Source organism: Gavia stellata, chromosome 8, assembly GCF_030936135.1.
Source record: "Gavia stellata isolate bGavSte3 chromosome 8, bGavSte3.hap2, whole genome shotgun sequence".
Classification (NCBI taxonomy): Eukaryota; Metazoa; Chordata; class Aves; order Gaviiformes; family Gaviidae; genus Gavia; species Gavia stellata.
This window is the reverse complement of record NC_082601.1, coordinates 5,233,648-5,257,061: the sequence shown is the minus strand read 5'-3', so window position 1 is coordinate 5,257,061 and position 23,414 is coordinate 5,233,648. Positions and strand designations below refer to the sequence as shown.

The window sequence follows — 23,414 nt, the reverse complement described above, 5'->3', positions numbered from 1 at the left end:
ATAACTTTTCTGTAAAACATCTGAGACTACTGAAGTCATTTAAAACGTTACTGATGCAACAGTAAAATGAGGTATAGCTTAGTGCCAGTATTTGGGTGTTATTTTGGTGGTAGTGACTGTACGATTTTTTCAATATAATAAACTCTATTGGCTCCGGCTCCGGAGATATTACTGTCTGCCACTGCTTCTCCAGAATTAAAATGCACATGTTCCTAAAGGAAAAACTACTGCACCAGGATTATAAAAAATTGACCATCAATCTAAGCTTGTATGAGCAATCACAGCCGCTTCCGAATAGAAGTTATTTTGTATTAGAAGCAATCTACCCATCTGGAAGAACAAAGATATTTGCAAATGTTGAAGTGACTGACTTCTAGCAGATGCACAAAGAAAGTTAAAAAGCCAACTACTTCTGAGGTGCCTGGCCTCGATTTCAGATCTGGAAATGTAAAATTTATTGAAGAGCTCTTCTAAACGATGAGCAAGTTCGTTGGCACCTTGGCTTTGTGCTCCCTACCTGCCGATGCCCTCGCCCACCGCCACCCCGGCAGGCTCGTTGCCTGCACAGCTGCACAGCAGTTTTCTAGGAAAGGGGAGCGGTTGTAAAGCTTCTTGAATGAAACATGGAAATTAGTGGCTGCATCGCCTCCATATTAATTGCGTGACTATTCTGGGAGAGCAGGCTGTCTGGGAAGGGGTGAGCTATGGGCATGAACCTCGATAGGGGCTTTGTGGGGTGAAGGAAGAAGTTGGAAGTGAGAAGAAGGGATGAAACGTAAGGCGCTTGAGGGGATATGAGTTTCTTGGTTGTGGGGCTAAATTGTGTCTTCGTGCTGCTATAGGGGTTTATGAGGAAATTTAATAGAAAACTTAAAAAAACAAAGGTTGATGACCCCTGCAATTCACAGTTACCCCCAATACAGTACCCAAATGTGCCGACGCTACTGAAAGTCCTGATAGACCAAGACCAGTTAATAGCAAACTAACTTTACACTGTGATTTAAGATTGTTTGAATTTACTTTATTTGTGAAATTTTTCCATTTGTGTTCATGTCTTTGTATGTTTGAAGAGGAAGTTTAGGCGCTCCTTGATCCATAGAGATTGCTTTTCTTCCTGCTGCCTTTGATTCCACTTCCCTAATAATAATGGGCATTATCTTATATCCATATTTAATTTTATTATGTCACTAGTATTGCAAGAAAAGGATGTTCTTTTCAAACATTGTAATGCATTTAGTATTTCACTAGTCATCAGTTAAATCAATTTTTCCCTTTATTGGATCTGAATTATAAATCAACTAGTCATTGTATGGGATACTGTATATGAATGTACAGTATATCATTATGATGTATCCTATAATAATGTCTCTTAGACATGAAAACTAAAGATGGTGGTTTAAAGTGCTGAGAGAGAAAAAATTGGAAACATCTGTTAGTAGGAAGTGGAGAAGACTTTTCATTAAAGTTTGTCGAGTGTATTTGATAGGGAGAACATAGTGGGCCATATTCTGACACCCCTTACATACATCCACCCCAGTATTCAGCATGTTTTTTCTATATCTCGTGTAGAAAAGCCAGTATTATCAGAAACACTGAAAAGCCAGCTCTCTACTTTGCGTAAGGCACAGTAGATAGAGCAGCTCAAGAAATCCAAGAGCTGGGGCAGAGCGAGCATTCACAAGTTTTATGGAAAAAGAGATAGAGCGTATTACAAAACAGTCAGTGTCTCGGTCTTCGTCTCTGCAGGGGTAATGGCAGCTGCGTTACCCCTATGCTGAGTATGTCAGCAAGCTCTTGCGGAAGAAGTGGTGTGGGATAGTTTTGGGTAAAAACTCTTTTATTTCCACTTAACCACTACTTGCAAGAAGAGGAAGTCTTAAAAATGAGGGAAAAAAAAAAAAAAAGAAGAAAATTGAGGCAGTCAAAGATAAGGTATTTGAGGGCATCCAGTTAGCTGATTTCAGCACCCAAGGTACTGTGGACAAGCTGGCAAAACCAGAAAAAGTGGCTAAAAACTTCCAGGGAAATGTGTTTTAGCTTAATTGTAATGGAATCCATTTAAGCAGATGTAACTCTCTCAACAAAGGACATTTTACGCAAACGCAGGGGCAGCACTTTGTGGTGGTGTCCGCAGTAGGGATTTTGGCAGGGCCGAGCTGATGGGTTACTGCTTCTGCCGTGCAAACCCTGCTCAGGTGCGGGTGCTGCCAGCCCTGTCCTGGGGCTGCAGGAGCTCTTGCGGGCACTGGGAGGAAAACGCGGTAGTTACATGCTCATCTCATTCAGATATCATTTTTGCATGCTACCAAAGGCATGTGTGAATGTGTGCTTGTGTGTGTTTTTCACTTTGTAACTGCTTAGGCACAATGTGAAACACCTTCCGCACCCCTTGGAAGAGTACCATAAGCACGGCACGCAGCCTTTGCAGCTGTCCAGCTGCAGCATAGACTGCTCATACCTCCTCTTCCAGGTGTAACAGCTTAAAAGCCAATATCTCGCCTCGCCTTCGCAATCTTTTCCCATTTCTTCCTGCACTAAGTGGTCTCTGAGCCCCGTCGTTTCCATGATGATATCCAGAACTGTAAAATCAGATATAGCAGTTGCAGGGCCCAGTGCGAATTACCCCCGAGTCAATAGAAAACAGAATATTGCTTATTGATTTGGTCTAGCCTGTTGCGTAGTCGATGGAGAACAAACTAATACAAATAAAATGAATCAACTGGAAGCTGGCTGTGGGCCCCAATGAGTCATATGAAGTAGGTTTCTGATATCCTTTATCATCACGCACAGCCAGTGAAACAAGAGTGCTACTGTCTTCTGCTGGTGCAGAGAGTTACCTCAGGCTATTCTGCAAAATGCTTTTTTCTTATTTTTAGACCTGAATCAGCCCATGCTAGTAAATGTATTCTTGTGAATACAGATCCTACTTTGTTGTAATGCCCATGGGAAGGCGGTGGTGTAACCTGTTTGGATGCAGCTGCAGACCACCTGTAGAGAAAGTCAAATTAGGGAGAGACCCCACTGTTCTTTGCATTAATGCTTTTTGTGTTGTGGCTTGACTCCCCCCTCCCTCCCCCTTCAATGTATCTTTCGCAACTGGGGAGATAGAGAGCCCATTTTAAGACCTTCTGTCCCTTTAAGGCATCTGGTGATGGAAAGAAGATTTGAAAGACTGTAAAAACTCCCCAGTCACCCATGAGTGATGGTGTGCAAGGAGTCTTAACACTTTTAGGATGACTTTTCTTCCTGGGCTTCTTGCAGGTTTGGGGGGTGTTGGATTTGTTGGGGGGAGGGTGAGTGGGTGTTTCAGTCTGTGCTTAAAGGGCGCATTTAAATCTCCCTCAAGTAAACTGCGTGTTAGGAGGAATCTTCTAAGTTTTGAATGAAAAAAGTGGTTGTCAAGAATTAAAGCCCTAACTTGCCACCCTTTTTGTTCCATTGTTTCTAAATAAAAGACTTGGCGAACAAAAGAAAATGGACCAACCCTAAGCGCAGTGCCGGCGTACCCTGCATACCCACACGAAAAGGGGTATGATCTCACTGATCCCACTTAGTGACACTGGAATTCCCTTACACACAGGTTTGTCTGAGTTCAGGACAGAGGGATAGCGAGGCATGTAAACCAACTGGTTTGAGGAGATTATGTGTCCCTGGTATGAGAAGTGGTTTTAGTTAGTTCTCCTGTTATCTCAGTTGCAACTGCTTAATGCTCTGGGTATCTGTAGCTTCTCAGTAGAACAGGCTTTTATTCATTTACCAGGTAGTATTTTGTTGCATAATGATGCAACATTCTACCTTATGTCACATAAAAACTGCTTGTAATGAAAGTTTCATGTCATCACTTCTTTTCACCCCATTTCTTCACAGATGAATCCCACTGTTTTACTAATTGTTGACGTACTAGTTAACACAGGCAGAGTTTGTAGATGGAGGTAATGTCATCAAGCGTTGCCTCATTTTAAATTCCTTCCTCTCGGTGGTGGTATCAATGTTCACTGCAAAGACACCGATGATACTGAATTTAATTGGTATTTATGTGTAGGGTCATGTGTACTCTCCAAGAAGTTTCTGTGTAACTTTTCCCTAATTGAAATTAGATTGAAGTGTTGCTGTGTACACTGCGACTTAATGGTGACAACGTTGAGCCAGCTTCGAAGCTCAGATGCATGGCACGCATCCCAAGAAATCTGCTATGATGCTCCCACATACATCTATGCATATTTTTATGGTACAAGAGACATAAGGTGTGGAAAAGGAGCAGTCTCTTTAAGGGGGATGTGGCAACCCTATCTGCCAGTCATCTTGCCTCTGCTGTTCTATTCCTTTTACAGCCATTCTGCCTTTCTGGTATCTATAACATCTTTCCATACATGTTTTAATGTCTGTACAGCTATTAAAATCCATGGGAAGGTGAGAGGCCATAAGAGTAATGGACCAGTAGCACTGGTCCTTTGTAGAAAGGCTTTTTGTCTGATTTGGGGATGGCTTGCTCGCTGATGAATGGCCGTCTAATTTTCTGGCTAAGAGAATATACGACCAACATGGTCTGCCAACCATTTTGGGAACTGGTCTGAAGCTCGTAGCTGCCGTGCAATGCGAGGGCCCAGTGCTGCCATTGGCTATAATGAAATCTCGCCGTGAACTACGTGCAGCACCGTATTTTGACTCAGTGCAAGGGCAGACTAGTGCACCCTCTTCTCCATAAGGCATACGCAGAGCATGGAAAAGTAACTTCTCAGTGGTAGAAGTGTTTTGACTGGGAGCTTAATTTATAGCGGCTCATAGAATTGCAGTGTGTAATAAGCAATGTCCTTGAACATTTTTCATGCGCTTCTAAGTGACTCTAAAAAGCATTGGTTTTCCTCATAAAAATCATTAAACTTTTTAAGGAAGAAGTAGTAGTCTAGGTTAGTAATCATCACAGTGCTTTAAATACTAGTGGATAATTAGTGACATGAATAAATTGAATACATTTCAGGTATAATAGCAAAGTTGAGGAAAATCACCAAATATTAGCAAAGCTCCAAAATCTAACTACTTTGTGTTGCATGCTGTTTTAATGACGGCGATTTAAAAGTGTGCATAATTCCAGCGGATCACATGTTTCACATAATAAAAATTACTGTGACATAAAATATATATTTTCTTAAAAAGTACTTGTAATATCAAAAGGACTGTGAAGTATTAGCCATTTAATACAAATTTATCTTTTCTTGCAGATGATTACATTTTCATTTTAATTGCTCACATTTCCCGTTCTGATCTTAATGTTTTATAGTAGGCAAGACATGCCACAAAGAAAAAAAGAAAAGATTTTATTTGTTAGTTAACAGTCTTCAGAAGTCCTAATTTGGCCAATGTGTTCTGCTGCAAAGTCTTGGAATGCTGTCTTGCAATTTCAAAAGTGATCTTATTTGGCTTCCCAGAAACTATTATGCCTGGAGGATGCCATGAGAACAAGGGCTGCCTTGTTAACAAGTAGAAAACTCTCAAAAACAAGATAGGATCCTGATATAAATCATAATTTAGATGCACAGAGCTATGTTCACAACCACAGTAATGTAATTCATTTACATCTAGTTATTACTTATCTCCACCCGAACTACTAAGTTCAGGAATGCAGCTGCCTTGTGCCTTGTGACTCGTGGGGGTTAGGGAAGAATGACATCACCAAATTTAAGCACATTACCATGCTGACATAGTGGCACCTTGTTTTCCCTTCCGCAGATAGAGCGAGGATTGTGTGCTACCCCCCATTCTTCCAAAGAATACCTTTTTTCCCCTTTCAAGCAGCTGCTATATGAAGGGTTGCAAATGTCACTTCAACTAATGATGAATGATGCTTGACCCTTGGACCTGTTACTATGAATTTTATGCAATGCTAAATTAATATGAAAGATCTCTGCTAGAAGACTTCAGCTATTATGCATGCAGCATAAATGATATGTTAAACAATCCAAATTTTTTTCTCACAACCATGGTAAAATGCAGAGCTGCTTTATCGTTTTGATGTGTATTTCCACTTAAGATTAGGATCTTTTAGTTCTAAAAATATTTTTGGTAAGCAAATCAGTTTGCGAAAAACATTGTCAAAAGGGCAACTGGCCCACATGTCTTTGTTGTTTGTGTTTGAATATAATTAATTATGTAAAGCAATAGTTAGTGGGAGCTTAACAATTAGTAGAATCTGTCAAATAGTCACACGGAAATTACTAACTAATTGAACTACTGATCTTTTATTGTTTCAGGAAGCAGTACAGAGTGTCATTCTTTTATCTCATAAGTTCGTTATTATCACACATCACGTTTTTCGAGCAGTATATGCTTCCTAGCAGACTAATACATAAATAACCCTCCCGGTAATGTCACAGTGCGCAAAAGTGTTTGAAATAAAAACACCTGTTTTAATTAGTATTCAGATTTGTGCAGTTAAAAAATTATAATCCTCTTGCAGTTATATGACATTTTTAAAGCTTTGAATTTCCATCTGTATCTTATATTATGATGTTTCAGGATTGTTGTGAGTTAATTATGTTAACTTTGGAAACATTGCTTGCATTTAGAATGAAAAACTTCAGCTTGAATAGCCAGGAAAGCAGATGCTATCTTTCTTGTCAACTGCTTTGTTGTGCGTTGCCTTGAAACTTTTGTAAGACTCTGTATCCAAAAGGAAATATAAATCTCCATTTATTTGAAATGTTACCCTAATCTAATCAATATTTTAATATATTTCTTGTGGGAGGGACCCGAATGTATCTCAAGGAACCAAAGACATGAAAATCTCTTATTTTATGTTGAAATTCTTCTGTTATCACAAGTCCATTCACAAGACTAATTTGAAGAACAGGAAAAATGCATGCATTATAAAGTTGGAAAAATGTTTTGAAGCATACCTTTTCTCTCCTGAAATATATGCCTGCAAGTTTAGGTGGAATAAGAGGAACTGGAAATATCATAATTAGAAGGCACATGGAGGTAAACCCTGCAAAAGGGAAAGGTAGGCACAAATATACCGTTAATGCGGCAAATCTGCATTACATCCTATCACAGAGCAAGTGAAAATGTGAAATGTGGATGTGTGCGTGAGATGGGGGAAAAGGTGTGATGTTAGAAACGATTTGGTGGATGCACGAGAGGCCGTGTCTCCTCCTTCCACGTGAGACTGCGAGGCGTGTGTGGGAAACGGAAAACATCACGCCACTGAGTCACCCGTATTTCATTACACCCCTTCTCTGCCAAGGAGGAGCCGTAAACATTGCCAAGGGTGTTTACATGTGCCCGGGGGTATTTATGCACCTTCTGAGGCTCATTAAGAGAAGGTATAGCGGCACACATGGAATTGCGCGTGGCAGGGTGGATGGAGTTACGTTTTTAAGCCCACACCGGCCTTGAAATGTCAACCTTTTGGTTAAAAAGACCCAGGCAAGGTTTCAAAAGTTTCTGTCTTCGCAGCGCTTAATAAACATTTCATAAACACAGGTTTGACCATAAACTTAGGGCTTCCGTATTTTTAAAAGCATTATATTCCTCAAACAAAAGCTACTTTCATTGTTGTAAAAATTTCAATGTTTGTAAGCAGGCGCTGTACAAGACAAGCTAAAATGCGCAGACTAACACGCGCCTGGATCAGGACATACTTTAATATCTGGTTCTCAGCTGGCGTGACTTCAGAGCGGGCGTAGCTCTGAAGTTGTTGATGAATTTGTATGAAAAAAAGTGCACTTACTGAGAATCTTCCCTATTCAGGGTGACATGTGATTCTCAAAATGCATAAAAATATTTGAAAATTCATGTTATTATTAGTGCTATTATTATCAAAGGACATTTCGTTAACATTTGAAAGTCCTTCAGTGCACTTGAAGATATATTTGTTTTAGGAACTTATATAATCCCCTCCTGTTTAAAGTTTTGGTTTAAACACATACAATTATCATCTTATATGCCCTGATTCAGTAAGCACTTAGAAGCATTCCTATCTTTAACAGCATAGCTAGTCCCGCTAATATCCAGGGAATGGAATTAGAGCTTCAGATATTAGCAAAAAGTAATGCAAATGTGAATTAAGCAACATGGTTTTGAAGTAAGTTGACTGAGGACTTTTTATTTCTCAGACCGAATGCGAAAGTTTGCAAAAAAAAAATCAAAGCAAGCGTTACTGATATTAATAGTTATTAAAAAAGTATATAAAGTTGAATATTTTAGGCTGGTAACTAGGAGGAATTAGGCACTGAAATAACCTTCTAGTAAAGATAGTGAAGAAAAATGCTAACACCATTTAGGCAGAGCCATCAGCAGAAATACTATATATATAGACATATATATATATAGACAAATATCTATATGGACATCTAGAATAAGAATAGTATTGTTGTTGTTTAGCATGTAAGTCACGCTAACTAAAACACATGAATTTACGTGCATTGTAGAATATAACAATTTCCAAGACAATGAGTCATTTGCCTGTATCAAATTTATATTTGTACCTTTGCCTTTCCTAGTGTAACTCTTCCATACAGTTAACCCTACATCTAACGCGGGACTTTGCTACTGAAAAATCTTACTGTCTCATGTCTGTCCGGGAACCTCTATGGCATGAAGTGATATTGTCTGTCCTATATAGTGTCACACATCACGTAGTTGATAACAAATTGTCGCATCAAGTAACGATTTCAGCCAAAATTTCATGAACTGAACTAGGGGATATGCAGCATGAATTATTCTTATGACCCAAATGAGGCTTGGGTTCTCTGGCTTGCGTTTTTCCAGACAACTCACTTTATTGCTAATAGAGAAAATAAGTAATGCCTAAAGGCAAGGTGCAAGTATTAAAGTGCTAGTTTGAAAGTATTTAACAAAACTGTCCTTTCGTTTTCAGTAACTTGAATAAAGTGTTTAAATGACCTCTTCCTAACCAGAAGAGAATATAGAGAAGAAATTAAGCTTTATTGGTAAATTAAAGCCCAAATCCCATGGTTGATGAGAGATATGGTCCGTTTGAAATAGTTACACTTTCAGACTTTCTCTTCTACAATCAGCGGGTGGAGACCAACATAATCCAATTAATTGTAATTCCCTTTTGTGGCACTGGTACAGTGGTGAATGATATAGTAAGTCCATTGAAGTCTTATCTTTGGTCAGATAATCCAAATGGATTCATATTATGAAACAGTCCTTTATAAAAGTTCTGATGAACAGAAGTGTTTTGACTTTAGTGAACCAAAAGATAAATTCTATACAAAATAAAATGTTTTGTCCTTGACATTTACAGAGCTTGTATATACCTGATTTCATGTAAGAATACTTCTTTCAGCTGGCTTATTTCAAAGATCCCTTTCATTAAAAAAAAAAAAAAAAATCTAGAATGTGTTCTCTGGACATCCTACAAACCGGTGTGTGAGAACAGAGACTTACATGTACGAGTAATCTTTCTTCTTGTAAATTGTCCCATTAAAATAAATGTGATTACAGAAGTAAGGAATATAGGTATAACATTTTGAGAATAATTTGAATTTATATTTTTCTAATAAAACAACAAACTAGTATTTCATTGATAATTCTTACAACTGTAAAGAAATCATATATGTATGTTCCTTTTCAGTATTGCAAGTGGACTAGGGGAATTGCTTAATTTTAGCTCAAGCTTTGATCTCTTTACATTTGGAAGGCATTTACATAAAGGAAGTCATAATGATCTTTATTGTTTTGTTAATTATTTCCTTTGATTATTGAAACTCACTCACTGAGGCACAAGCTTATTGTTATTGGGGTCAGTCCCAATAATATATTTGGCTATGTGCAGTAAGTAAGGATTGGGTGGCATTCTTGTTTTTTGAATTGTTTTCGTACAGACCCTTTCAGTTTGACAATCACTGGAGACAGGACTGATTTAATGCATCAGTGGTCTGATCCAGAGCTACACATTTTGTATTTCTCCTTTCCTTTAAAGTTGTCCATAGCAAGCCCATGTTAGGGCAGGAGCGTTTTCACGTGTAGCATGTTGAAATCTCATATTTATTAAAGGATACTGAGATACCATTTGTGCAAGACAACACACTAGACCATGTTTTGAGGCCAGATCTTTTCAGAATGTCTCAAAAATACTTTTTTTCCTTTTTTCCCCCTTAAACTGTCTGGTTGAAATTTAATACAAAGAATTTTTTACCCTTTGGGGTACATTACATATGAAATAATTTATGACCCATGAATCACAAGAAGGCAGTGAATTAGGTTTCAGATAAGTCTGCCAAATATTACAAAACATTGTGTACAGATTTTTGGACTATGAAAAGGCTTTTGACAAGAATGGAAATAGAAGCAGTGTTAGAAACAGCAAGAAGGGGAAGAACAGAAGAGCTATATGACAGAATCCTAACGCACTCTGAGTTAGTAGTACAATTAAAAAGATAGGAATATGAACATATTTTTGAAGTATGAAAATGGGACAGAGAGTCATTGTCCAATTCCTCTCTCTATTAGATCTTGAGAGCCTTCAATTTATTTAAAATGTAGATTTGCGGATGCTGATACACACAATTCTGATAAAAGACCTGACTCTTTTAGAGAAAGAAAGAAAGAAAGAAACCTCTAAACTTAGATTTCAGAGAAGCTTACTGGAGAGCAATTACACAATAAAAATGTTAATAACAGATTTGAAGTTGGAAGGGAGATATTCACCTTGACTAATATATGTATACACAACAAACAACTAAACGCAGAAGATCAAGTTGAAAGCAGAATTTAGAACGGACTTTTGCCTTTAAATAGTAAAATGTATCATAAAAAGTAAAGCTCCTGATCTAGGCAAGTATTTGATGTTTCTGTTCTGCAGCCTAGGGTGTATGAAAGAGAAATACTAACATCCACTAGAAAATGGAATAAAATCCATTAGCTGGCACAGAGAAATGAGAGAGTCATTAGTCTGGTTCAGAATAAAGAGGGAAGAATAAACGGAAAGAAAAACAACATAAAGTGTGCTTTAACTACTAGGAAAAAGCTGAAGTAACTGCTCAACAACTAAGTAGAGAGAATTAGATAGAGGACAGAGTCTTGCACTGTAAGACAAATGTAATTTTCACTCAGCATAGCAATTTAATTTCTATGGGTGGCAGAAAGTCTGCCAAGCTCCATCTTAGCACTTGGGCAACCTTGGTGCTCTGGAGCTGAGAAACCTCCGCACCGTGGGAGGGTATGAGCTGGGTGGGAATTCCTCCATGCTCTTTCCTTGTCCCTTTCTTTAATTAAACCCTTGGGGCTATCTGAATATCTGTTTGACCCTGAAGGAAGGAATAATTTGGCCCTGCAGGTTTCAGTGGCTCAGGCTAAGGAGTTCCTGCTCTTTGTTAACAAGTCACCTCCAAGCGAGTCTCTCAGAAGTATGTTGATCAGTAGACGTGTGGTCTCTTTATTCTTAGGGACCTTTCAGCTGCATTTTGAGGGTAAATAGTCTACATTTAAAATCACTCTTTTTCCCATATGGAATAGTTGATTCAGCTAAATTTAATGAATTTTAAAAGCACTTGCAATTATAACCCTATTACATTAATCATTCCTTCAAATCACAATGCTAGAACATGCTAAGTCAAAACTAATACATAGCAGGTATTGGCAGTGAATGATGTGTAAGAGTATCTTAGTGATGATACCTGTTTCTGGCCACCAAAAAGATTCTCCTTTCATTACCATTGGATATTTTTATGCTTCTAGTTTCAGACAGCAACTGATTAAATAGAAATTTCCCCGACGCAATGGCGTCACTGGCTGACCACTTTCCTAAACCTTTGAACTACTCTGCCTGCTTTCATGATGTACCATTTCTGAACTTCTCGAATGTACTGGATCTTTTTCACAGGAACAATGAGATAGTTCATCCCTCTTGTACTCTGCGGACTTCTGTGGAATTATGCGAGGATGAATATGACCCAGTGTGCCCAAGTACAGAAATCTTTTCTTTTTCTGGCGCAGATTGAGATTTAAGTTAGCAGTACTTGGTTGTTCCAGCATGCCCCCGGGTCAGCGAACTGTCATTTCAGAGAACTGGAATAAACAGCGCTCTGGATGCACACAGAGATGTTCTGCTTTTTAACTTAAGTTACTCAGTAATTTGCGCCTGGGCTCCATGGAAATGGGCACTCCAATATTAAAAAAATGCTTAGGCATTATAACACCATGGCTTAAAGTTTCTGTTAAAAGGGCATGCCATGTTCCTCTAGCAGAGAAGGAGTAATGCATGCAAGCTTTATTTTGCCTACTATATCCTTGATAATTCATCAATGGTAGCATTGGGCAGATGCAGCAGAAGCTGCTCAGAAATACACCGTATACAAAATCTAATGATTTGCTTAGCCGACATTTTCTTTGATTTGTTTAAACACTCTGCAAGTGAAGGACCATCCACTGAGTGCAGGCAGGACAGTGGACCTCCCAAACCTAGCAAAGGAGAGAGGAAGAAGAATTATGTATCTGGGAGAGAACTTGCGAAAATCTGGCTGACTGAGGAAAGCATTGCTTTGCATGAGTCGAGACTTCTGCTGTACTATTTAATCAAAGTTCAAGGGATTGTACGCACTTTGGAGTGTGTATATAAAACGCGATATCAGGATGGGATTTACTGAGGGGGAGGAAGCTAAGCATCATGTGCCGCATCGCCAAGGGGTGAGCTCTTTGTCATATGATGAGAAAAAGCCGTCACCACCTCACAGCATCCCATTTCTGTGTTGTCTCCGGACATCTCTGTGCTCTATTACTGCTCTACATTGAGTGCAATCACTTTGAAAGAAGCTGTTTGTCCCAAAATAGCAATACTGGGCAATAATTTTGAGTTCCCATCGTTTCGGGGGGGGGGGGAGGGGGCGCGGGTAAGAAGGCTGCTGTCTCTGCACTAGTGATCAGAGAAGTTGTGGCTTGCAAAATGCAGGTACAGCTATCGAACACACATACCTTCAGTGTATAAATTAATATTTGTGCTGTCAGCTGTGAGAACAGCCCTCACAAAGCCCTCACTAAATCCAGTGACAAAGGAGTGTGCTGATGCAAGTGAAGAACTTCTGCTTGACTCTATTCTTTCTTTTTTTTCTTATTGAAGACCATGAATGACCAGCAAATTATTTTTGAAGACTATAACTATTAAAAAAAAAAAAGGAAAGAAAAAAAAGAGGTGTCTTCAAGTTTGAGAAAGAAGAGGAATCACACTGGACAGTTTGTTTTTTCCTCGTATGTGCAAGAGGAATTTTCTTTTCCTCCTTCAACTGCAGGACTCTGTTTTGGATCTCTCACTAGTGAACTGCCTATTGGGATGAGCGAGTCCAGCAAGTTTCCCAAGCTTTCAGTCAACTGGGAATGCATTGTGCACACCCAGCTCTTCTGCAAAGATTTTGATGTGGGGGAAATGGTATGCATTAGTTGACAGGGCTGTGCAGGGCTTTCTCCAGGGGAGATCTCCCTCGGCACATACGCTGGCCCCTGGGATGGAGACTCCAGTGCTCTGAGGTTTCACACGCTGGAGCTGAGGGTTGGTCGGGCCCCGAGTGCCAAAGGTTTATGGGGGGGTACAGAGGTGGCAGTGGTCATGTCCGAGTGCCCGCCGTGCAGGGCATTGCCATCCCAATGCTGCCTGTGCAGCCGGCAGCAGGGAATCGATGAAAAAGGCATCGATGTTAGCAAATGGATTCTGAGACCCAATCAGACACGTATCACCAAAGTCTTTAGAAAGCTTTTTGGGGCACAGCCTCCATGGCAGACCAGGCGCTGCTAGCTGTGTTTGCAGGAAATTGCTTTCCACGTGATTTGGGGTCATCCATGAGACCACTTGCAGGAAGATGTAACACCCTAAGTGCAGTAGGACTTCTGAACGTGATGCTCTGGGATTTAATGGCAGCGTGGGCAAAAGACAGTATATAGCTGGGAAGATACTTGTATAAATTATCTTAAAAGAAAAACAAATGAGCAGTGCTCTCAGATAACTGCATTTTGCTCCCAGAAACTAGTCTACATACCAGGCAGGGCATGCGGTTAGAGGAACCGCATCCATATTCTTTCAAAACTGAGCTGTCTATACTGCCTTGGTTGATTTTCATATTTTCCTTTTTTTTTTTTTCTTCAGCTGATCTTTTCATCGATTACTTTCTTCTTTTTGGACAAGGATAAACTTGTGATAGTATGCTTAAACCAAAGATGAACTCCTGTTTGGTTCCACTGCAGATATTGCAAGTGCCATTAAAAATTTGTATTGCTGAAAAGGCTGATTTACTAAGAATAATACACAGTAAAACACACATTCCCTTCACAAATGTATTGTATATCGATTTTTTTTAACTAATAACCTTGACAGGTGCCCACACTATTTTTTTTTTCCCTTAATGTGGTCTTTATATTTTCAGCCCAAGTATTAGCATAAATTTTATGGGATTTTCTGGGCATATTTGTGTCTGTATCTAAGATATATGATATCAACTGGCAGTGATGGTTGAACTAATCAAATACTACTGACAAGTTAAAGCAAATTTTTGGGACTGTTAGATTTTGAGCATCTTCCCAGATACAGTATCTCCTGACTGAAAGCAGTCCTTGACTGTCAAGTTTAAATACCAGATTTGGGACCTAATCTTTATGTAAGCAAAACACCCCAATAAGAAATATGTCTGAGTAAAGCCAAAAAGTCAGGTCCTCCCCTTAAACCTAGCCTGAAATGCATGTGTGTGTGTTTGTTTATGGCCCTATTGCCATGGTATGTGAGCGATTCCAACCAGTGGGAACCAAACGAGAGTCTTACACTGAATGGACTTCTATTTTCTTTTTACTTTTTTTTTTGACTTGGCATTTGTTCCTTCTAGCAAACATTTTTAAAAACTCTCTTATTGCTAGAGGGAAAATTGACACCCTTTGCTTTCACGATGATACATTCCTAACACGTTTCCTTGAAGAGCTGGAAATGGTGCAAAAATCTGGTAAGATAAGTCTCTATAAAGCCTTAGAAGTCAAGCATTCCACTTTAGACATTTAAGACAAATGCATGGCAAAAACAAGTTGGTTTTTTTTTTAAGGTTTCTACTTAAAGTTCTGTGCCAAAGCTACAGTACTTATACATTTTCTAAATGTGTTTTAAGCAATAAGTTGTACAACATTTTTAGAACATGTGTTAAGCTATTTCTCTAAGAATGAAGCTCTTAACAAAACATAAGCACTCTGCATGAGATCTTAGCAGCAAAGTGCTTAAAAGATAAAGTAAGAATTGGTACCATGGGAAGAACACCAGCTGTAGAGCACACAGGTCCATTATGAGAAGTATGGTAGTGGGTAGGGAGAAAATGATTTAATCAGGAGTAAAACCAATTTTATTATAAGGGCACGCAGGGGGTGTGGCACCATAGTGAGAGGGACATTTCAAAATATCTGACAGATTTCAACAATGTGAAAACCCACCCTGTTCTTTAAAGTGACAGTAAACCCCATCAGGTCTCTCTTTTTGATGCTATTGTTAACAGTTGACTGTTTAAAGCTGGCCTGCTAAGATGCTGTCGATCTAGTTCAATAGTGTGTGGCAAAATAAAAGGCTAATTGTTGAAATACGATCAATCAAATATGATCTCAGAGTCTAAAGAAGATCCCCTCTGGAAACTCATTTGAGATCAAATCATTACTTTTATGATTGAGGTAATTCAATGGGAAAAAAAAAAAAAAAAAAAAAGAGGCTTGAAACCAAGGAAGCAAACAAGATAACTGAATGAAATGCATAAGTCTGCCTTTGTTCCAGCTTTGTCTCACATTACTCCAAGTTAAGGAATGGGGGTCCATTCCTTTATTTGTAGACATTTCCTGAATCCAGAAATTTAGAAAGCATTTAATAACATCTATTAAATAAAAGTTGAAAGAGGACTCCATTTTGAATAAGATTTTCTGTCCAAAAGTGGAGTCTGTAGTGAGAAAACCATCACATTAAAGTACCAGGGATCTGGAGTTGTGGGTGTCCATGTGTCTCCAATAATTTAACCATTTGGTTTAACAACAGTTCAACAATAAAGAGGCTGCTCATGAAGCCAGCTGAATTGCTAAACATGAAATTTCAGTGACATGTAATAAAACATTTCAGGATTATGTTGCTTCAAATTCAATTTGTTCCATAGTTTTAATGATTGGCCCCCAATTTGCATTTAGACTGAAATTTTCTAAAAAAAGAGAATTGTAGCACATGTGGAAAAAAGCAAACTCCATTTTTGGAGTAACAGAACTTGGAGAAAGTGTGTGTCATTTTAATTTGGACTAATAAGGATATGCACTTTCCTAGAGTTTTATATGGATTGTGATCTCACTGTTTATTCTGTTCTAACAAACAGTATCCCACTACTAGAATTAAAAAGGAAAAACAAAACCAAAGAAAAATAGAATAATCATCCAATCTTGTTTTATTTTTATTAGAAACTCTATTTTAGCATTTAGTTTCTTTTATATTTAAATTCCTTAGCTCAGTCAAGCTTCAAAAGAAAACAGTTTTTTTGTTTGCAAAACAGTTTTGTAAGCACTTGTGGTTTGTCTTTAGTGTGTTATCATTTTTGACAGCTTTGCATAGCCTAGGTAGGCCAACAGGGGTCTGTCTAATATTGTTGCTGGGCAAATCTTCCTCCCAGAGATGAAAACCAAACAAAATATTTTTGAAGCAGTAAGAAGGAATTAATATCCTTTCTCTCACAGTACTCTATTCCTTGCTGACATTACATTCAGGCAAAAAAAGGAGAAAAGCGTTACCCATTATTCCCTTGTACATAGCAAGGCTAACACATGTAAAGCAATAACTCATTTTCTATTGCCATGTTTAGCATATGTCTCCTGTTGGCTCAGCAAGGCCTTTAGGCCGGTCCCTTGAGCCGGCCATCGTTGGCAACTCTTAGCCCCTCGGCCTCAAAACCAAATAGCTTTGAATCATGTTGAGCTGTGATGCTAATTTTCATACTGATGCATTATGGGAATAAATGTATCTGACATACTGTGTCAATGGTACTGTCTCTTTGTGTCTCTTGTTTTTTGTTAGCTGCATTCCTACAGATGGTATTCCATTGAAAATGTTCTCTTCCTACAAAAAAAAAAAAGAAAAAGAAAAAAAACCCATGCACAGCACCAAACCTCTAGGTGCAGAAGGCTGTTAACGGTTGCTGATGATAGTAGGCAAACATTAACATAATAATTAGTGTCTTGTAATTGTTTCATTAAAACCAGTTGTTCCATTTCTCCTCGTGTTTTCCCAGAAGAGAAGCTGAATTTGGACGACAGCCAGTGGGAGGACATCCACGTTGTCACCGGAGCACTCAAGATGTTTTTCAGAGAGCTGCCTGAGCCGCTGTTCCCATACTGCTTCTTTGAACAGTTTGTGGAGGCGATAAGTAAGTACATCAGATGCAGTAGAAGCTAGTGAAATAGCCTGTTATATAAAAATAATAATAAACTTAAAATAGAAGAACAGAGGCATCTCAAATCTGACTTACCTTCCATTATCCGTGATCCTGTCTTTTTATTGTTTTTGACTGCCTTTTATCTCCTACAGCATTTAGTTATTTAACTGGAGAAAAAAATACCAAATTATTGATCTATAAATTTTGTATATGCGATTTAACTGTAGTGCCTAAAATGGTTTAGGAAAGGAATTAAAATGTGTATGTATTCAAAATATGCCAGGCTGATAATCCATATATCCCCAAACACAAGAGAGAGACTAATAATTGTGAATCATGTTAGAAGGGGCTGTCTTTATGTTAATCAGAATGAAATGCGTGTGTTTTGTTCCACAAGGTTGCAGACTCTTGCCTTGCAGTGATCATAAAAAGAATGCAAAAACATTCATGTTCTCATTTTCATATCTACCTTTGCTTTATTATTATTTTTTTTTAAAGTTGGCAGGCATCAAAAGTATTTTCAAAGTCCAAGGCTTTTATTCTGTTACATGTCTGCGTGGTTTGTGTGCTGCAAACCCTCTCTGTATTTAATGTATGCAGGTGCATTTTGTAAAACTGTATCGGCTTGGAAAAACTTGACTCAAAACCAGAGTGATTTGGGGGTTTACTCCCACTGGAAAGCAGGGGGGAGAGGGATAGCTTAAAGGGAAAAAGCCTAGTAGGAGATTAATTAAAGGTCCAATAGAGAAAAATGTCTAGGAAAAAAACAAACCCAATGAAGTATTTAGAGATCTGTTTTCTGAATGATGGGCATGCATATTTGCCATTACTGTTAATGAGAGCTGTGTGTGCACATGCGCAGCTGTCAGAGAATATGAAACCCTTAATGTACGGCTCACTTTGATTTTATATTCATAAGAGTCTTTAGTTCAACTAAAGCTTTTCAAGACCCAGCATCAGATACAATGAGGTTAAATGCATCTCACAAGATCCTTCCCTTCTCGGTTATTTAGAGATGCAGGGCAGTTAAATACACAATGTAAAGAAATGCATTACCTGAAAGTTTACTCTTGGCAGCTCACTTTCTTCTCCTTTCAAAGGAAACTAGATGGGGAACATCATCTCTCCAGTTTAAGCTCCTGTTGCATAGTCTCTGCAGTGCTAAGAGGGAAAAAACAATAAAGAATTTCTTACTATTCAGCTCTGGTTTTTGCAGTGTGTTGGGATAAGGTGCTCGTTTGAAGCACCAGCACTTGAGCATGCCCTTCAGGTGGTTCTTCATCCGCCCGCTATGTCCTCTCAGAAAGGAGGAGATGCGGTGCCTTAAGCGGATGCAGCCAGTTCACAGGGCACACAGCCTGGCATGCCGCTCACTTCTCTTCTTACGCACCTTATACTGCAGCTGAGTGTTTAATACCTATCCTCTGCCATCATTATCACTTTCTCTTCCTGATAATCCACCATCATACTTGTCTTCTGGGGCTAAATATAGTCTTCCTCCCCCTTATCACTACTTTTCATTGCCCTTTGGCGTACTCTTTGGCTAAGCAAACACTATTGTGTTCTGAAGAACATTATCAGGACACCATGATCTCATCCTTCGTGCCACCTTCTGCTCTCATCCTCTGTGCTAGCGTCCAAGTCAGGGGTGTGTGAAATCTTTTGGTGGCCTGGTGGAGAGGTTTTTGATGGTAAAAATAACAGGTAAGCGGTAATAGACTTGCGAATTAAGAGTTTGAAAGCATGTTGGGAAGAGACTGTCTACTATAGCATTAATATTCATGAGTGAGAAATTAATGTCCCTTTCTGCTATTTGAACTATTATTAATTCTTATTACGATTTTGAGAGCCATTATACACATTGATAGACTAATGAACAGTCATTTATAGAGGGATTTTAAGGCAGTTTATTCCTAGGAAGAAAACGCTAGCACTCTAAGATATGCTTCGCACTGTTTCAAAACCCTAATTCTTGTTGCTTGCTTTACTGCACATCAGGGTGATTTCTACCTAATCCAACTGTCTAAAGTAATGTACGATTTCCAATCAATCTTCTCTTTATTTGGCCTTTACTGCCATAGTATCTACAAATTCGTATTCTTCCCAACTCTACTTAAAAAACGTCTATAAACAACAATTAGGTGTTTTCAGTGTTTTTGGAGCTCTTCTGTATGTTTATAGTCCTGAGGCAAAGTAAAAAATCTCTTTTCTTCAATATAATTTCCATTCTAGCTGATTCTTTGGCTACTTTGTGCTAATTACTCTGCCTGGTCAGTGCTGAGCTGCTAGAAATTTCCCCTTCTTCTTCAGGTTGTTGTGAAAAAAAAGGCTCTTGTATCCCTGTCTTTTCTCTCTGTTCTTTGAAAATGGGAATTATTGGCGTGCAGGGTATGGGTGTGCAGTACAGTTAGAGGAGTGTTTAATAATGCCAGGAATAAACCAACCTGATGACAGCTAGGAAAAAGGTAATTAGGACACATTCCCACACTGCCATGATGGTTATATCCTTGGTCCAGAACTCGGCACCCCTTAGTCCGAGCCATACGTTTGGTAAGTAGGATGAAGTGGTCTAAAAACCTATCTGTACTGGGTAGTAACAAGTTACCGATAATATTTCTTGGGGATTTAGTCATTTAGCTGGAAGTTTCAGGAGGAACGAGTACCCAAGAGGTGCCATGGACTCCTTATGCTGATGTTATTATAAAAATGACATGAAAAAATTCATAGCAAGCTTAGTATTAGTTTTCCTGGATGATGCCATTTTAATTAACATCTCTATTATGTGCATGGGAACAAAATTTTACACTACTGTGTATTAGGCAAAGTGCTTGCTCTCTACCTTCAATTTCCCCTATAAATAACTTTAGATATGGCCATAATATTAGAACAATTTAGATATGACCAGAATATTAGAAGATAATTCAGGGCATTATAGAATCTCAGAATTCTGCTTGCCAGGCTGAAGCTGGATAATTACTGTCCATACAGCTTATATCGGAGAATTTTTAAATGATAAATGGAAGGCCACAAGACCTCTGACCTGATACTAATTTTGTTTCTTAGGATTTGGAAAGCAGGTTTTTCAAGGACTTTGTCTAGTATATTACTAACAAGTCATTTTGTGGTATTTTGGATGAAATATGCACTTCTAAAGTGTGCCCAAATGCTGCTATGAAGTCAGGTTCAGCCGCACTTAAATTACTTAGCACCGCAAATAGTTCTATTGATTTTCTGGAAGATCAACAGACGTGGTTCAACAGATTGTCTGCAAGTAAAATTGTGCTTCATGTGAGTAAGGTGGTAGAAGTGCCGATAACTGAAACACTTAATCACCTTATTTACAGAATTCAACCCGCATGGCCATACAAACTAATGCCAGGACTTCAGCCACTGAAACAAAAAGATCTACCCCCAAAATCTGTTAAGAAATATTAGCAGGTAGATGTGTTAGTTATTACGAAACTTTATTTTAATTGAACTAGTTTTCTTGAAAGGTCTCAGGCAGAAGGCATGGAAAAAAAGAAATTTGTCTACTAGAGTCTTCTGTGCGATGATGTCTGATATCCACAGCATAGGAAATATTCAAATACCGACTCATCCTTCCAGATCTTTTCAGCTGGAGAAAGCTGTGTAGACTGTGCATCTGTATAGACAGTGCATCTGTCCAACTGTAGTTACAAAAAAGCCCCACTGATATTCCACAAAGGAAAATTCCACACAGTTCCCAAAGCTGCAACATCTGTCTCTGGTTTGGAAGGCTTGAGTTCAGGTCTTTGATTTTCTCTGCAACAGGTTGGAAAGATTACTACTTTGGAAAGATTTTTTTCAGTGAGGTCCAGTGATTATGCCTTCATTTCAGTTCCTTATCTCTAATATGAATTTAATAGGTGTCACGTAAGTATTGTAGATAAATAGGTGATTTATTTTTTAAAATGCGCACACACGGAGACAGATGTATATATATGTACATACTCTAAATAGAAAGTCTTTTGCCGGAATTACGATTCTTCCGCAGCCAGTTTTCTGAATTAATGTATCTGTTACTGCTGTGGGCTTCCCACTTAAAGCAGATGAACACAGGAATGAGATTAATAAAAATACAGCGTTGCAAAATCTGACTTGCAGGCTTTCAGGTGGAATCCACAACCTAATATGAGATATCTCAGGCCTCAGTACGAGAAAAAGAAAACATGGGTTCCACATCAGCTACCAAGCCCCTGGAGAAGGGACAACATTTGTGGGGGACAGATCTAGTTAGCATACGTGGCTTAGGTCCTGGCAAACCCCCACAGGATCAAGCCTCCCCAGACGCTTAGGCAAAGCAATCCCCCATCTCTGGAGCTCAACCTTTTCAGCCCTAGCAGAAAAGGAAGCATTTCCCTGCACAGGGAGAAGGAGAGCCATAGGCACCTAAAGTTCTTCGAAGGCCACAATCGCAGCAACTAATTAGCTTATGCACCTTCAGGGATAGATGTCGGCTGAATAAGGTTTTTCAGTATTATAATGGTGAATTTAAGTGCCTAGACACTACCTAAGGTCCACATTAGATACTCATATAATTTTTGGTTTTTCAAGATCTGGATTTCTTTTTTTTCTCTTTTTTTGATTGCTCTGATAGACCATTAACACTTTTTTTCAACTCATTTCACACATATCCTTTTGATATATCAATTAGGGTCTCCTGGTGCATGCTAAGCAGAATTTACAATGTCATTCCTATCAATCCTATAACGTTATGTGTTATCCTACTATATGGAACCTGAAGATGGTTATTTAGCATCTTACATATAATAGAGTTTTATAACTTTTATGGGTATTGAAAGATGTTAGATAAAAAATTTGTTACAGTTTTGTTGGTATGAGATACTGGTCTTTACTGGTCTTGTCTGACAAAATCTATGATGATAACATAGCAAAGCAATAAACTCTTCTTTCGTGAGAATTATAGACACTTTTTAAAGCCACAAAAGCTAGCAGTGCTATCAGTAGCTGTCAGTCCTCTCCATGTTGGTCAGTTGTCTTCACCTCCGAGATGGCATCAGTAAAACTGTTTTCTCTGAGCTTGGGCTCTAGTCTTGCTTCAGAAAGGTCCCCTAAGAACCTGCTGCCTGTGTGGCTCGAGACAACGTGTTGTAGAAACTCACATCTATCTGGGCAATGATCACGCTTCGGTCTTCAGCAGGCCATAGCAAATTTTGCACTGAATAATGCAACTTTTGAGGAATTTGCACGGAAGCTGTCTGCACCAAAATCAGGCAAAAAAATGTGTCAGGAGGCAATAAACAAATCTAGTCATCGATACATAATCATGATCGAAGAACAGAGCTACACTGGTTGAAAACATAGTGTGGCAAGGACCTGCTCTGAACTACTATGCAGTGCTATGAAAATAGTAGCTGGGAAACAGCAAGGAAGTAAATAATACATTCATTTATTCTGACAGTCATAACATCCTTGTATCATCTTGGTGGAAAGTTACAAAAGATGTCTAAAGAGATTTTTCAAAAGACATCTAAAGACACCTCACTCGAGGCTTACAAAGAACAAGGCTCAAGGCCAACTCGTCTTGGAAAGACAAGTCAGCATATTGCACTGTAAGAAATCCATGACAGTCTCTTAACATCATCACGTAATAGGTTCCTGAGAAACCAAATCTTATCAGTCTCTGGCATTATGCAAATTTCTGTCATAATCTCAATCTGTGGGCTTCGAGTCCTAATCAAACTGCCTTCAGATTCACAGTTGGCGAGCCTCCTATTGAAATTGTTTTCCTATCCTCCATTTACTTGTCCAAGGAAGTTTTGGGGCTTGGCATGGCATCAGAAAGCCTCAATTTCATGTGAACATGGTGATTTATAAACAAATCCAAGGTCACCACAATATACTTCACATAATAAATCATAATTAATACCTTTTTTGGTTAAATCTAAGTATCAGAAGGCAGTAGAAATCCATAAACTGAATGCGAGCAGAACAAAAAAATGTGTAGAAACAAGTAGTATTGAAAAATTGAGGTGCAACTCTTTAAAAGATATC

At 38.7% G+C, this 23,414-nt stretch overlaps 1 protein-coding gene across 1 annotated transcript in view; it reads left to right on the top strand.

Moving 5' to 3' along the window:
- The window catches only part of ARHGAP15 (Rho GTPase activating protein 15), a 313,756-nt gene that overhangs the window by 234,652 nt on the left and 55,690 nt on the right, over positions 1-23,414 (top strand). Inside the window, exon 12 of the mRNA XM_059820503.1 lies at positions 17,235-17,369. Coding sequence (XP_059676486.1) covers positions 17,235-17,369 — 135 coding nt within the window. The remainder of the gene's footprint in view (positions 1-17,234; positions 17,370-23,414) is intronic.